General features: G+C 32.4%; 1 protein-coding gene across 1 annotated transcript in view; it reads right to left on the bottom strand.

Annotated features, from left to right (window-relative positions):
• Mycbp2 (MYC binding protein 2) overlaps positions 1-20183 on the bottom strand; it is a 233163-nt gene that overhangs the window by 94500 nt on the left and 118480 nt on the right. Inside the window, 8 exon segments of the mRNA XM_048801244.1 lie at positions 1454-1509; positions 5786-6001; positions 9513-9657; positions 10987-11159; positions 14752-14801; positions 17116-17203; positions 17826-17944; positions 18862-19087. Coding sequence (XP_048657201.1) covers positions 1454-1509; positions 5786-6001; positions 9513-9657; positions 10987-11159; positions 14752-14801; positions 17116-17203; positions 17826-17944; positions 18862-19087 — 1073 coding nt within the window.

Genomic DNA, 20183 nt, shown 5'->3' with positions numbered 1-20183 from the left:
TTACTGGGGACATGCCTTTGGGGATTATATTTTGACCCTGGATCCTCCCACTCACTCTCTCTCTCTCTGCTTTCTTGTTGCTATGAGCTGAACAACTTTCCTCTGCCACACCCTTCAACCATGATGTTTTGCCTCATCTCAGGCCCAAAGCAATGGAGTCAGCCAACCATAGAGTAAACCTCTAAATTCATGAACCAAAATAAACTTTGTATCTAAGTTGTTCTTGATAGGTATCTTGATCATAGCAAACCAAAGCTAACACAAACTCTCTAGTCAAATACAACTCCTCAAGTAGCCCTCTACTGTCATGTAATAATACTTTGACAGTTTGCTCCATCTCCAACATCATTAAATAACCTTATTTATCTTTATGATTTATTTATAGTTTGTTTCTCCTTAGGAATGTAAATGCCATGAGAATCACAACCACAAATGTCACATTCATAAAGGTACTCAAAGCCTTTCCACACAGCAGAAGCTCAACAGTTTTAAAAATGAATACATTAATTTTCTTAGATGAGACTATTTCAATTAGGTTTAAGATGCCCAATGTACACAAAAACCTGTTTAGTAGGGAAATGGTCAGCTTGTTCTTATTTAACATGCTATAAGTTAATACTGTTCACATTTATTTTACAATTTTTTTATTATCTACACATGACATTACAATGATCTTGGCAATTCATACATTTGTATCATTGGGGTATAATTTCTCATTTTTCTAATTGTACAGATTGCAGAATCACACTGGTCATAAAGTCACCTATATACATATGCTTCTACTCCAGCAGACATTTTATTAACTAAAGTCAGGAACAAAATGCTACTTTCATGTACCCAAAGATACAATGTATAGCACTCTGTGTTTTAGGAAAAAAGAAAACTTTCTATATTGTATATTACAACCGTACTTTGCATATATACCAAAATAAAGTCAAAGTAATCTGTTAGTTTCTAGTAAAGTCATGTGATGTGCAATACAATGAAGCCTATAAGTAAGTATGCTTTCTCAGATTTACTTCAGAGCTTTGCCTAAATTTTATGTAAATGAACTCTCTGAAGTACCATGGATCTGCTTAAATACGAAGTTAACAGAATTAATCAGGGGTTGAAAACTTAAGATATCATAACCAAATGTGAAATCTCTTCATAACTCATTGGAAGAAGAAAAGGAATAATTAAAAAACAGCAAAAAAATCAAACAAACAAAACCCAATCAACCCCAGACAAGCCAATTAATACTTATTTTAATGAGTATTTATTGTTTCTCTAGTAGTTTTGTAAAATACTGACAGTATTCCAGTTGAATATACACTCTGCTAGCAAATCTACACATTATTATATGGTGGTAATTATTTATTTATGAAAGTTAAAAGTTGAAATGTAGAATTATTTTAGGTGTAAGCAGATGACAACTGACATTTTAGCTATTCTTTCAGAAAATGATCCTTACCTCTTAGGAGTTGGTGATGCAAAACGCAGCTCCTCAAATGAGTAATTTTCATAAACCTTTTGGGAAACAAACCAGTAATAGTCATAAAATCATTAAAAACATTCTCAATCAGTGAAATGATAAAACATTTAATAAATGGTATTGAGAAAACTGGTTATCCATACAAGGAGAAAAGAAAAAAAATTCAATGACCCTACATTACATAATTTACAAAAATATTTTCCTGTTGTGTTAAAGACTCAAATGAAAAAACTTGAACAAAATATTTTAAAAAGAATATCTTTTCAGTATATTAAAATGTAGATTTGTATTAAAAATATGCTCTAGAGAAAAGGCTTCATCAAACGGAGAGTGGATTTGTAATATATATAACCCAAATGAGATACGCATCCATAATAAAGGTCAAATCAATAAAAGAGAGAAACTACACAGAATAAAAGTGAGTAAAAATGTGGCATATATACACAATGGAATATTACTCAGCAATAAAAGAGAATAAAATTACAGCATTTGCAAGTAGAGAGATGGAGTTAGAGAAGATAATGCTAAGTGAAGTTAGTCAACCCCAAAAACCAAATGCTAAATGTTTTCTCTGATATAACGAGGATGATTCATAGTGGGATATGGAGGGGGAGCATAGGAGGAATAGACAAACTCTAAAAGAGGAGTGGGAAGGGAAGGGAGAGGGCAGGGGGTTAGAAATGATGGTGGAATGTGATGGACATCATTATCCAAAGTACATGTATGAAGACATGAATTGGTGTGAATATACTTTGTATACAACCAGAGATTTGAAAAATTATGCTCTATATGTGTAATAAGAATTGTAATACATTCCACTGTCATATCTAAATAAAAAATTAATAAATAAAATTTAAAATTTAAAAATTAAAAAGAATGGGGGACGTAGCCCAGTGGGAAAGTACTCTGGGTTCAATTCCCAGTACCAAAAGGAAAAAAAATTACGTACATTAAAGAGACTGGTACAATGGTACATATGCAATATGTTTTAAACATTAATGTAAAAATTTAATAAATTATTTTACAAACAACAAAAAAAGTGAGTAAAGACAATTTCCCAAAGAAGAAATCTGAAAGGACAATAAATATTGAAAGTTATTTAACTAAACAACAAAATAATCATATCACAGTCATCAAATTGTGTTGATAATAATCAAATGATAGTAAATGCCTATAGTCCCACCTACAATGGAGGGTTAGGTGGGAGTTTGGGCAACATAGTAAGATATAGTCTATTAAAAAACAAATGAACAAACAAACAAAAACCCAGTGCAAAAGGAGACAAGTGCAAGGATGTTTATTTCAAACAGCTTAAATTAAATGTACATCAATGAGAAAATGAACAAATTTTGGAAGAGAAATTAATGAAATACTTAGTTAAGATGAATAAACTTCAACTATCTCATTAAAGCTCAAAATTAATGATGAGTAAAAATCTGGCAAAAGGATATGTAAAATCTGATATCATTTTATAAACTTTTGGAATGCATACAGAACAACTAAATATATTGCTCATGGATAAATATGTATTCAGTCACAGAACAAAAACATACAAATGTAAGGGAATGAACACCATGACATTCAGGATAATGGTTACCTCTAAGGATGGGGTGGGAATTGATTGAGGTTTTATAAATGGCTTCAACTATGCCTGTAAAAATCTTAATAAAAATAGCAAAAATATTGAAACAACTATGGTGAAATGTGTAGACAAAAATGGCACATTATTCCTTATACTTTTGTATATCTGCAACATTACCAAATTAATCATTATCTTTTAAAGTTCAGGTCAAGATTTCTAATTCCTCATCTGCTTCTAACTATTATACTAATAAAGGGGAGCATACCCATTTTAAAACCCCCCTTCCTTCTCCTTATCTTTTTGTCCTCATGAAAGTAATTTAGAAATTATTTCACTTCCCTTGTCTATGCAAATATTGTACATTAACACCCTCTAGACCTTTATTTTCTGCGGTCCGGGGGATTGAACCCAGGGCTTCACATATTTCAGGAAAACATTGTATCATTGAGTTATATTACTAGACCAGAAAAATGCACTTTGAGTCTTTACAAATTTCGACAGGAGTCAACAGTTGGAAAACCCAGGTTTCTAGACTCCCAGTAGTGTTTTCTACTCCATCACTTTCCTTTTCCTGTAAATATATATTATTAAATGTATTCATGAGAGAAGAAACTATATCTCATTTTTCCACCTTCCACAATATTTCACTCATTATTAAATGGGCACATGATGTCTACTTTCCTGAAACATGACTGAACGTCCCAAAGAGATAGTCTGGGAATGGCATTCTCTAATTGCTCTAACCAGGTGCCATTCAGAACTTTCTGAAATCCTGCTCTCAGTTCTGAATTAAAAAAAAAAAAAAATTATACAAGTGGAGGCATGTTAATAGGAAACTAAGAAGAATGATTAGGGAGAGAGGTTAAAAAAAAAAATCAAAAGCCAAGAAAGTCAGTTCCTTAGATACAAGCTGAAATGAATGTTTAGTTTTGAATTCTTCAATAGCCAGCGGGCAGTTCATCTAAAACTCCAGCTTTTTTTTTAATTGATTTTTTAAAAATAAATGACAGTGGACTGCATTACAATTCTTATTACACGTATACAGTACAATTTTTCTTATCTCTGGTTGTATATAAAGTATGCTGACACCAATTCGTGTCTTCTTACATGTACTTTGGATAATGATGTCTATCACATTTAAAATTCCAGCTTTTTAAAAAATATTTTTTAATTGTTGACAGACCTTTTTTTATTCATTTATTTGTATGTGGTGCTGAAAATCGAATCCAGTGCCTCACACATGCGAGGCATCCACTCTATCACTGAGCCACAACCCCAGCCCAAAATTCCAGCTTTTTGATCCTGAATTTCTTCATCCTTAATAACCAACTTCAAGTTTATTTCAAACACCTACAACAAAAGTCACAGACCCGTAATATTTTACAAAATTGTTCTATCTCTGAAATCAAAAGAATACAGCCTGCTCAATTTCCTACCTCAACTTCTAGCATTATATCTACTTTTAGACTTCTGGTCCCTCTTACTCAACTTTCTCTTTGTCTGAATCTTCTCCCATTTTCCCTTCCAAAACTAGATAGGTTATACTATCCTCTCTTTAACAACCACATATGCAACTCCTATTTAGTACTCTTCTTTTCTTAAACTATTTGGCAAAATGTCAATGCTGAATCAATCTAAATGCTCACATTATCCACATTCATATTACACTACACTGTATGGTATTCAATTTCAACTAATTCAAGGATGTGTGACAAGTCTTTTCTGGTCAATTTCATATTTTGTTCTCTACAATAACTGTTTTGTTATTCTTTTGTTTTGATTCAAAATCTGACCCTAAGATTCCTAACTCCCATCTTTAATCTAAAACAAAATTATTATCTTAAGTAGTTTATTAGGTGTAAAATCTACAAATTTACCAACATCTGTATTAATTATTGTCTACCCTCTCTTGGCAGAAAGAATGAGGCACTATTATGCTTCCTCTTTAAGACCAACCCTACAACCTGAGTGTTAGATACCATTTTTATCTCTTGAAATATCTTCATTTTTTTTCCTATTCTGAGTGACAACTCATTTGTCCAAGAGTTCAGCACATTTCAATAGTCTCCTAGAGGTTTAAATCAAACCATGCTTCATAATCATCTATCTGCCCAATTGTACTGTCTCTACTCCACCACAATCTGTATAAAACACTAATTTAATCAGACCATTATTTTACTAGATATAGATAGCCTTCAATGGCTCATCACTGTTTATTAATAACTTCAATTTCATATAATGACCATCTTGATAATTTAGACTAATATTACCTCTTAAGATAAGATAAAAATAGCTAGACAAAATATTTTTTTAAATCTACATAAAGGAATCAGAGAACTAAAATGCCAAAAGAAGTAGGAAAAACAAAGAAATGCATTGGGCATTTGAGAGGAACTAAAAAGTGAAGGGGGATAGGAAAAACATAAAACCCTTAAGAACTATGTTCTAATAGTAGTAGTATATGGATTAAAAATACACAAGTACTTTTGCAGGGAATAAAATCAATCTCTGATGGGATTAACTTGTTCTAAAACTGGTGATTCCCCTCTACATATCTGCCTGAAAGCAACAAAAATCCCCCGTAGAAGAAGATAGCATCATTTTAAAAAATATTCTGGGAGTTTAACATCTAATAATAGATCTTTCGACATATAATTTTGTGTCTGTATTTGAATGACTGAATTTTTTGTTAAATGGTGAAAAAAAAAGTTCTCTTTTAAATAAGTTACCTTCATCATTGTTATTGCAATATATCGAGCCTCCTTAACTATCATTGGTTCATATGAGACATCCAATTTCGGTGATGCCAGCCCACCAAAAGTCATGTCGGCATTAGCAGATGCTGCTGTTACTGCAGGACTGCCAGGAATCCTTTGAGATTTCTTTACTTGCTCTTGCTGTAAAGATGTTTTTTTCTGAGAAACGGGGACGGCTTTCACTTCCACCTAATCATGATATTATAAAACACAAATACTATTATTATGTAATTGTCCTTGACACATCAAAAGAGGCAATTTACAATCATGGACTCATAATTATATAAATTCTATATTAGCATTGATTTACCTTGGCATTCTCTTCAAAAGCTTATTGATTATTAATTATTAATAATAATTATTAAAAGCTTAATAATTTTTTAGTTATAGCTGGACACAATATCTTTATTTTATTTTTTTATGTGGTGCTGAGGATAGAACCCAGTGCCTTATGCATGCTAGGCAAGCACTCTACCTCCGAGCCACAACCCCAGCACACCTGCAAGCATATATTTTAACATGTTAAAATACTGAAAATACAAACTGGCTTATAACAAAACATTTTTCAGAAATACTTTAGGAGGACTGGGAGTGTAGAGTGTAGCTCAGTGATAAGAGTGTATGTGTAGCAAGCATAAGGCCCTGGTTCATTCCACAGCATCAAAAATTATGCCAGGATTTACAGCAAATTGTTTTATTCTGTTTTTGCCTGTTAATGCATTGGCGGGGGGGGGGACATTTTGAACCCTAGGTAACTAACTACAGATTTACAATCTGAATTCTGCTTTAGTTCCTCATCAGGCATCATCATTCTGAGCTTCACTAAGAAGTTTTTGCTGTTCCTATTGACAATACTTCTGAATAGGTAATCAAACAGCAGGATCTTTGTAGAAATAGAAAAGGTAGTGTAAATTAATGTGACAGTATTACTTAAGTAACTGAGGGACATCTTGGAATTGCAGAATATCTTTAATATTTACTATCCTTATTAATAATGTCATCCCATGGAATCTGTAATTTGAGGCTTTTTATGTATACATAAAGTTAAGTGTAGCTGACACACACGATCTATTGAAGAAACACAATCTTCAGCTGGGGTTGAGAAATCAGTATTTGAATTGACATAATGACCTGGGAATATTAAAAAACCCATTCGTACTTTGAAAAAATAAACCAGCATTTTAAGTCTACAAGGTAAAATTCTTCAGCTCATACACATTTGTCATGATTAAAATCTTTAAACTTTAAATGTAATAAACAAAGCAAATGCTTTCAAATTCTAAGACATTTGATTATAAATAAAACATACTATATTTTGATACATATCATTTTGGCTGACTCATTAGCTAAACAACCATTTTCTGAGTAAATGTTAACGTTAATGCTGAGATATTACAGAATGCTAATCATTCTGCTTTCTTTTATAAATTTGTTGTTATTCTCTTATTTCCTATGTGACTGGTCCCATTACTAAACAAGACTTTCTTGGAATGATCATTTTGTAAGTAAAGAAATATAATATTCATTGCTTTAAAAAGCATTTTGGAGCTTCAGGGTATAGCTCAGTAGTAGAGGACTTATCTAGCATACCAAAGCACTGGGTTTAACCCTTAGCACCACACCAAAAAATCCCTCAAGCATTATAGAATTTGATGAATATTACCTGCAAATCAACTCTTATCTTTCAAATAATTAGCAACACAACACTACATAAATATTTTAATAATTTTGAGGAGGTTTAAAATGCTCCTAAGACCTCATGTGCTAAAAATAAAAATAGACTAATTTTCCTTCTAGCTGTTACAATGTGATATTAATAAAATTAAAAATTATAAAATTTTAAAAACCCACTTTTCTCAAGTAGCATTTAAAGGAGTAGTCTAGGTACAGTTTCTAACTTGGAGATCAATATGATATCGATTTTTAACACATTGAATAAGAGGTCTAAAGATGGACTAGGAGACATTGTAGAAAAAGCACATAGATAGGAGAAAGGAAGAAGGGGAAGAGAGGGAGGAGACATAAAGAGAGGAAAGAAGAAGAGAGAAAAACAGAGGACAGAAAAGAAAGAATGATTAATTATTAAAAAAAAGAACCCAAAGATGGGGAGAAAATGCTGTACATGAAATAACGTAAGAAGTAGGTGAAACAATTCTACTGTAAGTAAATACTGAAGTAAAATTAGGTATCCTATGAGCAAAAATAGTTTTGTGGCTTAATTACCTCTAAGCTTCAAAAAACCAATCCCTCCAATTCAACACTGGAGCAAAACAAGATTGGGATCTGCCTAAAATTTCTTTCAGTATCAATTATTCAGAAAGATGATAAAATGTTTAGATGAGGTACCACAATTCAAGATTATATTACAATATAATATAAATATTCTTTTTTTAATACTTTAATTTATTTTTTCGTTGTTAATGGACCTTTGTTTTATTTATTTATTTATATGTGGTGCTAAGAATCGAACCCAGTGCCTCATGCATACCAGCCAAGTGCTCTACCACTGAGCCACAACCCCAGCCCTAAATATCCTTATTAATTGTCTCAGAAAAGTGGTGTCCAAAGAACTCTTTATTCATTAATACAGTAATTGATGATTTCTATTCCTTATTTTTTATGACCTAAATTCATAGATATCGAATTTATTTAATATCAATATTCTAAAATGTGGTAACAATAATACCAAATGCAAAATTTACTTTAGTATTTTAAAATTATAAACAAAACTGCCAGGTACAGGACATGCCTATAATCCTAGCAGCTTAGGAGGCTGAGGCAGGAGGATTGTGGATTCAAAGCCAGCCTCAGCAATTTATCGAGACTCTATCTCAATATAAAAAGTAGAAAATATGGCTCTGTGGTTAAGCCCCCTGGGTCCAATCCCCAGAACCAAAGATATATAAACAAACAAACAAACAAACATAACTTAAAAATGTATTCTTTTACCTTGATGCCCTTCAGTAGAGAAATAGATTAAAAAAATGTGGCATATGTACATAATGGAATATTACTCAGCAATAAAAGAGAATAAAATCATGGCATTTGCAGAAAAATGGATGGAGTTAGAGAAGATAATGTTAAGGGAAGTCAGCCAATCCCCCCAAAAGCCAAATGTTTTCTCTGATATAAGACTGACTCATAGAGGTGTAGGGAGAGGGAGCATGGGAGGAATAGATGAACACCAGATAGGGCAGAGGGGTGGGAGGGGAAAGAAGGGGCATGGGGTTAATAATGATGGTTGAATGTGATGGACATCATTATCCAAAGTACATGTATGAAGACACGAATTGGTGTGAACATACTTTATATACAACCAGAGATATAACAAAATGTGCTCTATATGTGTAATAAGAATTGTAATACATTCTGCTGTCATTTATTTTTTAAAAAAAATCAATAAAAATGTAAAAAACACATGCTTTCATTCATTAAAAATTCGATCACTATTACCATGGGCCTTCCCCCTATGTGCCTAGCACTCTTTATACATAGACTTTTGTATCCTTCCTTTGACTCACCACATCTTCTAGCACATAATTTAGAATTAATATAACCAAATCATATAAATGTTCTGTGTCCTACATTATATATACAAAGGACAGAAAAACTAGACTCTGTGTACTTGCCATTCCTAATATTTTACCAGTTACAGCAGTCAGTGTACAAAAGTCTTGTAATTTAATTCAGACAGAATTACCTTCATATTGGGAACATGTACCACATCTCCATACTGGTCTTTTGTTTGAACAGTTATTGTAGTAGGCCAACCACAACGAATATCATCTTTATTCAGTATCAGTGATGTCTTTTGAGGATCAGCATAGGAATCTGGTTGAAGCCATCTTAAAATAATGATAACAAACAAAAAAGCAAACATTCATCAGCACCTTCAATGATTCAAATGAAATTAAGCCAAATAAATGAAACTTTCACTGAACAAAATACTAAATAATATCTATTTCTGATTCAGTGATAATCACAAGTGGCTTCTTTGGCAACTGTTAATGATAAATTCATTTAAAAAATACCAATGAGATCAAATTGGTAAATGCTTATGGGCATAATGAATTCCACTATTATGTATAATTATAATATACCAATAAAAAATAAATACTATTTATATGCATTTAAAAAATGCCAAAGCATATGAAATTTCTGATGTTTATGTACAATTTGATAAAAGTCTTAAAAATCAGAAAATCTGATTTTTTTTCTTTTGGTACTGGGGAGTGAACCTAGGGGTGCTTAACACTGAGCTACATCCCCAGCCACACACACCCCACCTTTTTTTTGTATTTTATTTAGACTGGGTTTCACTGAGTTACTTAGGGCTTTGCTAAGTTGCTGAGATTACAAGTGTGCGCCACCATGCCCAGCAGAAAATCTGAAATTTTAATTATGGCTAATTTAAATACCCCCCCAAAATGAATTGAATTTATATACAGTTTGAAGGCTTAAGGACACTTATTCTTACTGCAGGAAACCTCTCTGATTTCACCTGTCTAAAAGCCTGGCAAAGAACAATTGTTCTATGGTAGCTGGCGGACAGAAAAGGAATTTTGGTTTTAGGGCAGCAAGGTTCAAAGGTAGAGACTGTCCACCCTTTCTTCACACAATTTCTTACTATCTTCTTTATTACTTTCCCTTCCATGTAAAATTTGCCATTTTCTTTGGTTTGTAACATACCCCCTGGACTCATTTTGTGATTTACATGTTCCAGTTGTCCTGTGAGATGAGTAATGAGTAATTCAATTAAGCATCACCTAAAAATATTTACAAAGATTGCAGTGAGGCTGACTGAAAAAATTGTCAGTCACTATTTGGATTTTAAAAAGTAAAGAGTAATCTCTGCAATTTTAAAAATAAAACCTTGTTCTTGCTAGGCAATCACTTCCAACTGAGCTATATCATCCAGCTATATTTTTATTAGTAAAATAACACAGGCCAGCATTTTTTTTTATCATAAAAAACAAAGCAAATGGCAAAACAATAATCATTAATAAATATCATGTAGTTTTAAATATTAATCACCATTTTATATTTCAGCAACTGCAAAACACATAAACCAGAATATTTTAGGCAGCATTTTAATATCCTAATGATTCTCCTTTCATTTCTTCAGCAATGATGCCCTAAAAGAAAGTAACTGTATATTATATAAAGCACAATACCTTGCAAGCCTTCCACCACTTGATCCTGGGACACAAGCAATAAAATCATCCAGGAAGGACTGCTCATTGCTTTGGATTTGAAGTGGTAAGTTTCCTTCAAGAGCCTCTAATATAGTTGGTGAATGAGAAAGAGCTAATCCCTTGCCAAGTATACCAGAATGAGTTTTGCACACCTGTTGGGTAAAAAAGATTATTTGTATACTCTGAAATACAAAAATTTACATAAAGTTTTCCAAATTGTACACATTTTAGTTAGGCCTTCTCAGAAAAACCATTTTCTCCCCATGCTGCAATATTCCTTCCTTTAGCCCATACTGTAGAAACTTCTAGGAGGGAAAAATAAGGGATAATACTTCCTGTCTCTTTCCCCTCCTCACAAATAAGCATCTTATCAGAAGTGATGCATCTCTTCCTATGCCAGCCCTCTACTCCTCACATCCTCATCTGTTAGAGCCAGAGTTCTTTCTAAGTCTCCCTTTCTTGAAGTCTTCCTTATTGACAGAAATTATCAGTAAACCATATCTGTTCTTTTGGGTAGGTGGGTATCATGGTCATGACTTCAGCAACCTACATTCTATAATTTATGTAATTTCAAAAAAATGTTATCTTCAGAGTCAAATCCTGACTTTGGACAAGTAATTCTGTGGTGTCAACAAATCATCTAATGAATTATCATCCCTGAATCTGCAAAATGTTTAAATTGATGATCAAATTATTGCAAAAAGTGAGTGGAAGCCTAACTGTGGCTGCATACAAGCTTCATTAGTCTAAGTTAAGAAAAAATAGGCTGATAAAAGTAAACTTTTACTTTTCACTTATCTGACAAATCAAATGTAGGGAAAGACCTGCTTTAACTACCAAAACTATAAAAATGCTTAAGCCTACTTTTTGTGGCGGGGAATGGGTAGGGCAGCTAGGCAAGTGCTCTATCACTGAACTATGACCTCTGCTTTTAAAAATTTTTAAATAATAAATTTCAAAAATATTTTTCGTAGAAAAGGGTTACACTTCTAAATTTATTGAACTATCCCACAACAACCTACATTCCATAATTTATGTAATTTCAAAAAAAATGTTATCTTCAGAGTCAAATCCTGACTTTGGACAAATAATTCTGTGCTGTTGACAAATTGTCTAATGAATTATCATCCCTGAATCTGCAAAATGTTTAAATTGATGATCAAATAATTGCTCCCCTTATAAGGGTCTTACACAATTTAAATTACAGACACATATAAAACACATACTATATTGTTTGACAAATGGAAGGTATTTAATGCATGTTAGATCACCACAACTATACATCAAAAAGGTGGGAACATTTTTGTTCTTAAATAGTAATACAATAAATATTTCTTTATATCCAACTTAAAGAACATTTTACACATGATAATAATTTCTAAAATCATAATGTATGAGCTTCTTGATGGCCCACCTAAACTTAAATGTTGCCTGATATATTTATTAATATAATGTTTATTATTTTTATATCTTAAGATACAAAGATTTAACTTTTTTGTTTTTTCAAACAAGGACAAACTGGTGGTTTGCTAATATCCAGAGGCTTCTTAAAATTACTGAGAATATGATGTCTCCCTATCATCAGTGCTTAATGGTCAAAGTTAGGAGCTTTTTTGCCAAACTGCGATAAGTTGAATTCCAATTCACGTGTTTTACAAGTTGTGTGACCCTAGGCAAGTTATCCAAGTTCTCTGCCCTTCAGTTTTTCTTTTTAAAATATGTTAACAGAGATAAGAATCTCTAATTTGCAGGATTATCCTACAGACTAAATAAGATAAAAATATGAAGAATTTTTAGGATAGTGCTTAAGTTAATAAGAAATAAATGTTTGGTTTTAGTATTGCTGCTTTATTCAGTTTATCTCAGGAAATAAGTAAAATGGAAAATACCAGCTCTAGGAATTGGAAGACCTATGTACTAATCTTTGTTTCTCAACTAACTCACTTCTTAGATAAGTCACATAATTTCTCTGAAATTCACTTTTTTGTAACACATAAAAAAAAATAATACTGATTTGAAAGTCTAACTGTAAAAAATGGAGAAATAATATTAAAGATACTGTAAACGAGAAAAGTGCTGTTACTACCACTAATTACACACACCTAGAACAGAATGTAAACATGAATAATGAGCATAAATGTATGCTCATTATTCTCTGGAGCTGGCAAAATTAGTAAGAATAAGGATCCGATAGAGTGAGTCCTTTATTTGAAGAATATAGCCTTTTTATTTTAGGCTATTAAAATGCCCTTTAATTGATATTTCTGTTAATAAAAATACTGTTTTTGTTTTTTGGTACTAGAGATTGAATCCAGGGGCACTTAACCACTGAGCCCTTTATTTTGCAACAGGTTGCCTAGGGCCTTACTAAGTTGCTAATGCAGGCTTTGAATCTGCAATTCTCCTGCTTCAGCCTCCTGAGCCTCTGGGATTACAGGCATGTGCCACCACACCCATCTAAATAGTGTATTTTTAGAGTATTTTTACCTAATAAACAAAATAAAGTTCAAGGGGAAATATTCCACCCTAGCTCTGAAAAAAGAAATTTATTCAGAGGACCTTACAAACCCATGAAATCTGGGTTGGATGCCATCAATTCAATTAAATGTCTGAGTCACCTTCTATCTTCTACCTTTGCCATTTCAATCCACAAAAATCACTCATCATTAACAGTCTTGGTATGCAGCATACATTAATGCTTAATTAGTACCATAAGCATTTCTGGCCTGGGTTCAGTAGATATTATAATTTGAAAAATTGCTTCCTGCACATTCTGATGTTTTTATCTAAATAATAATGACTGCTACCCAGATAAATTCATACTGATGAATTCATAGAGCAATTTAAATCTCTTAGAAATTATGAGTAAGAAGATATTATAGTTTGACAAAAAAGACAAAAAAGAGCATTTCAATTGAAATATAGTACTGATATATTTCCATTACACTGTCACATGGTCTACATAACTAATGACTACATAAACAAACAAACAAATCAATAATGGTAACAAATTAAGGGCTCCCAAATGTCTAAAGCCAACTGGTTTTACTTTCTTTTTTAATTTTCTTTTTGGAACTAGGGATTAAACTCAGGGGCACTCGACCACTGAGACACGTCCCCATCCTTTTATATTTTATTTAGAGACAGGATCTCACTGAGTTGCTTAGCCTCGCTTTTGCTGAGGCTGGCTATGAACTTGTGATCCTCTTGCCTCAGCCCCCTGAGCTGCTGGGATTACAGGTGTGTGCCACTGCTCCTGGCTGGTTCTGCCATTTAATATGACATATATGTCTCACACAGTCTAAACTCACCAAATATATCTTCCTCAAATTTTTGCCACTCCCTATAAGTATTTCAAATACAGCCCTTATATAACACCTTTAACTAGTTTCCTTTATGAGAGGCCCTTCCCCTTTGTCTAGCTGGTAAAGGGAACTTTCAAAATGGAATTTAAATGTCCACAGTTGTGAAAAGGATTCCTTCCCTTCCAGCTTGGTTTCCTCTTCTTTCTCTGATAAGATTTTGGTCTAACTCCAGAATCAATACCCACCACACAATATAGTCTGAGCTCACATGAGTTCCTCTCATCAAGGAGAACAATTAAAAGTCATGTGTCTCTATAACTGCTGAGGAACAGAAAGAATTATTTAAAGAAGAAAACTGTTCAAGAAAAGTAAAGCTGATCTTGTGAAATTACTGCTTTTAAACTAATAAAATTTATCCTTCTAGTGTTCAGGACAATACCTGTAATGCAGCCTCTTCAAGAATTTCAAGATCTTCTTCTAATTCATTACCTATTATGCAAATGAAAAGTTTTACTAAAATATATTAATACTTAAACCTTCTAGTCTTTCATTCATCACACCCTGTTCACAATTCTGCTACTCCATAAGGAAAAGATTTATTGTTTTGGGTAAATCTCAGTCATTTAGATTTTAAATTGTAAAATATTTTTAATGAAAATAAAAGCTACAATTCTCAAACCAATAATCAAAAAAGATTGGCTGAATAATATGCAAAAAATATATACTATATTTATGCATAATAAATAAAGGCTTTTGATTTAGTGCATTTAATTAATTTAATTAAAAAGAGGAAAGTGATTATTCTGAATCTGAACCTTTGTATTTTGGTTGACTTAGAGAAGAACTATACTTTTCATAAACAATGATGGTTCACATAGAAACATAAAGTACTGACCATGTGCTCTAGCTATTTTCTTCTTTACTGCTTAATATAGAACATATTTTATTGATTTTTTTGATAGATTCAATTGTGAAATTCTACGAATAAAGTTCAAGGGGAAATATTCAGATTGTACAGAAGTGTGGAATAAATAATTCTTTTTTTTTTTTTTCCTTTTGGTACTGGGGATTGAAACACTGGGTATTTAAACACTGAGCCATATCCAGTAGTTAGTTAGTTGGAGACAGAGTCTCACTGAGTTGGTTAAGGCCTTGCTAAGTTGCTGAAGCTTGCTTTGAACTCAGGATCCTCCTAACTCAGCCTCCCAAACTGCTGGAATTATAGGCGTGCATTGCTGAGCCTGGATGGAATAAATAATTCTATCTTTCTAACGAGCTTCACATCTACTCCAATGATGACCAGTGTCAACAGTTTCTTACGCATTATTTGTATAAACAATGTATAAATCAGAAGAGTGTGTGTCAATATACACATACATGAACACACACATTTGTAAATAACACGTGTAAAATGGAACCTTCTGCAACTTGCTTTTCCTACTTAATTTGGACATCTTTCTTTGCCAACCATATAAATGTACTTTAACATCTCCCACTGTATGAATATGTGATTACAACATAACCAGATTCCATTGACAGACTTTTAATTGCATTTAGGTTTTACAATCACATGCACTGCTACATTTGTCATTTCTTTAACTTATCTTTTTGATCATCTGTGCAAGTGTATATAAAAAAATTGCCATGTCAAAAAGTATATATATTTAAAAATTGAACACTTATTAACAAATATCTTCTATCCTCTAAAGAGGTTGCAAAACATTTTCTTCATATGAATAGAATATAAAAGGTCTCATTTTTCACATATATACCAATATTAAGTCTGATCAAGGGAACTGAAAAGATTGAAAGAGACCAATAGAAAAAAAGGAAAATACAGAAAGAAGTAAAGGGGAAGAGAGAGAAAATGGGAGGAAACAAAGGATAGAGTTGGAAAGCTACTGTTATAAGGAAGAGCTATAGATGGAATTTTGGGAAGAGATTTAGAAAAAGAAAAAAAAGTTTTCTTTATAACTATAGTGAAATACAATGTTAAACCATATATAACCCTCTTGATCATAAATTAATTTACACACATATAATTTTACTTCATGTAGAGGTATCATTTCTGTCACTCACTCTGTTCTCCTCCACATGAAAATGGTTCTGAAAAGCTATTTCAGTGAAGGCTGTCCTTCACTTTCTAGTCTCAATCTATTCTGAAGGTCCTTAGATATCTATTTTTACTAACTTATTTCTCATTGAGGACACAAATAAACAAATTTTCAAATGCAGTAATAGATTTAAATTAATTTTCAGTAGTATACACAATTCTCATAAATACCCACTCCTAGTTTTTCTGCTCCTTCAGTTGCTATTCACATTTACAGTTCTACATGTGATCTCTTCTTCCTGTTTTGTTCATCTTAAAAATTTTAGTGGTCCCAGCTTTGACCCTGGGCTATTTTTACATAACAACTATGTTCAAATGACATTTTTATTGACATATCCCCTGAGCCCCAGGCACTAAATATTCAACAGTCTACTTGATATTTCCACAAAAATTTAGAAATATCACACTTTTGGTATAATCCTCTATGTTTAATGCTTAACCCAATGATTGGCATAGTATACACATGCATAAGGAGAGTGTACATGTGCATCGATTTGTGTAATTAAAAAGGATTACAGAACCCTTTAGAATAAACTTAAACCCTTAGAATATTAAGCAGTTATTGATTATGAGTATGTGATATGGAATTCATTTTGCAAATCTATTGTCAGGTGTTCTGTAATAAACATATTTTACTCTTAACTTTTAAAAACATTTATCAATAAATAACTAATACCCAACAAGACTTACCAACAGGAAGTGCTAGATCCTTTTTCATCAAAGCAGCTGCACAAACTCCACCAAGATTGGCTAATTCTTTTTCCAACTGAATGACTCCCTGTAGAATTGTATAAAATTTGCTGCTTTAAAAAATGTTTGAAAGACAATAAGAATTATCAATAAAAATTAATTCAAGTTCAAGCTTTTTATATACTTTTTAAAATTAGAAAGAAGCATGTATGGGTTAATGGTTAAATTGGGAATGGAAGAGATTCATTATTTTGTCTAATGCAGGTTATAAGGTTCAGTTTTATAGGTTCACTGTCTAAATAATTTTTGATTCATCATTTTGAAGGAACACGATCAACTCTGACCTGGATTTTTATTTTAGTGTATGACTTAAAGTATTTAGAAAAGTTGAAAGTCTCTTTATAAAATCAAGTTCTATGATTTACTCAGAAAGGTTTATCCATTAGAGCAGACTCAGGGAAGACATAATTACACTTCAAAATTACACTTCAATCAAACTGGGTTACAGTGCACCAACCTCATTTTCTTCATGTATTAAAGTAGAAAAAAATCAATGCACACACATAAACCACAAAATATTTTAAATTATACATCCTTAGCTTACAATAAATTTCAAACTTTTGAATATAGGCAATGATGCAATTTAAGTTGATATACGTCTTTAAAAACATAATCTTCCTTAACAGAATGGAAAGATAATTTGTTCTTACTTCATCAGGTCCAGGACTAAATTCATATCCAATTGCAAAACATTTGAAACCATAGAAGGATGCTTTGTCATCTTTCACATAATCTGAAGCAGTTTCTAATGAAAAAAGGGCCTCATTTCCTTTAAAAAAAAAAAGCCAGAATTGAGGTCAAAATCTGAAACAATTTTATCAAAAATTCCCCTTTCTTTTATTCATTCCAAGCCGTATACAACTTAGACACTAAAACTTTTTGGAAGGTGGGTTCCTAAACGAACTGTGCTAAAAGTAAAACTAAAAATAGAACATCTCAAAAGAATGGTTGTTATTTTTCATCATAATTAATTTTCCCCCAAATTTACTGTTAAGTTACATTAGCAATTTTTTGATTTCTGTCAATCACAGAGGTGATCAAGTCTAATCTTTGCTGTTTCAAGGCAATCCTCTAGGCTGGCATTTGGATTTTTCTCATCTCTTTATAAACAAACAAACAAAGGCAGTTTACAGTTCAAGAAAGAAGTTTCTGAATAGGTTATCACTTTAAAGCATCACAAGAGTGGTTATAATTAACTGGATAAAAACACAGCAGACTACATATAATTTTAAAAACTTAACTTTCTTTTAAAAGAACATGAGTATCAGTGATTACAGTTGTACACACTTATGTTCTCTCTCTCTCTCTCACATACCTTTAAAGCCAACTGAAATAATAGTTTCAACACAACTTGGAAGGGTTTACAACTTCTCTTCAAAGGAAGGACTGGAGTCCTTAATTAAATTCTGAAAATTTAGCACTTACTGAGAAATAAAATATTTAATATTTTTCTATACCTTGGTCCCATCTATATAAACACCCACTCCTCAATATTAACTCTGCTCCAAAACTCAGATCCTGGTGTGTTCCTTACCCAGGGCAACTTATTTATTCCTCAACTGCAATTCCCATAAGTCTAAAAATAACTTCCTCAAAAAATTAAATAAACTTTTCAATAGTGTAACCTTACTAAATGTACATACACATATATATTTTACCCCATAAGACAGAAAAGAGGACATTTACCTGGCAACACTAAAACCATGGTAGGCCATCCAGAGGATCCAGAAAATTTCTTTAATTCTATCCATGAATTAAGATTTTCATGAACAGATATCAATTTTGGTCCATATCCTGAATTCTGAATGGTTCTAACAGGAATCAGCAAACGGAGGACATCTTCTGACTGTGCAGTACCACACTGAGGGTCAAATTCAATTGTCATCCACCTGACACATTCTGGGAATGCCACCTGGCAATAGGCAAGAGGATATGAATACATACACACACACACACACACACACACACACAACTCTGCCGCTGTATATGTGTGTGTGAGTGTGTTTTCACATTTACTAAATAAAACCACAGGATAACTCCAAAATTAAAAGAAATTATTACCAATGATAGAAAAGGAAGGAAATGAATGAAGTGGACAGAGATAAAAGCTCGATTTGTTATATATTATGTAATTATTTCAACATTTATAAAACAAAATGTAAATTTAAAAGCAATTACAAAAAGTCTAAAATAAAACAAATTATTCAAAATGTATATCCAATTGTTTTATAATCACAGGTTATTCTAACTTACTTTAGAAGACAGTAATTGATCATTCTAATTTACTTTAAAACATAGCAATTTGACTACATTGTAGTTATGATATAATCAATGGACAACATACCCACTCTACCTACCCATGCACAAACACTCTTCTAATTTTAATATTCCCAGTGTCATTGAAAATAGAAATTCTAGATGTGTGAGAAAGGAGATTCAGGTGTCCTCCACCCCCCTTTTTTTTTTGCTACTGTAGATTGAACCCAAGGGTGCTTAACTATTGAGCCACATCCCCAGCCCTTTTTAATATTTTATTTAGAGACAGGGTCTCACTGAGTTGCTCAAGGGCTCCCTAAGCTTCTGAAGCTGGCTCTGAACTTTCAATCCTCCTGCTTCAGTCTCCAAAGCCACTGGGATTTAGGTGTGTATCATTGCTCTGGTGATCCTTATTTCAATTAGTATCATCAATACAACTCATGAAGTGTTTTATCTTTAAAAAACTACATATATAAATATGTCTATAAATAAATATATCTACACACAAATATATGTATATAAACACACGCACATATAATACACGTGTATGTATAAAAGAAACCAAGGTCTTTGAAAAAATTGGATGGTTCCAGTACTGAAGCAGGAACATCTTATACCAGAAAGCAAGGAAATGAGGAATTTCACACCTACAAAAGGTGTCTATAGGACTTAGCAGGTAAACTGAAGAGGACTTCACCCAACAGACACATGGTCCAGTTTCAACTATCAAAATTGAAACGGTTGGGGGGTGG

The sequence above is a fragment of the Marmota marmota genome, unplaced genomic scaffold, assembly GCF_001458135.2.
Source record: "Marmota marmota marmota unplaced genomic scaffold, marMar, whole genome shotgun sequence".
In the NCBI taxonomy this organism is placed as follows: domain Eukaryota; kingdom Metazoa; phylum Chordata; class Mammalia; order Rodentia; family Sciuridae; genus Marmota; species Marmota marmota.
The sequence above is the reverse complement of the archived record's forward strand: the minus strand, read 5'-3'. Positions and strand labels throughout refer to the sequence as shown.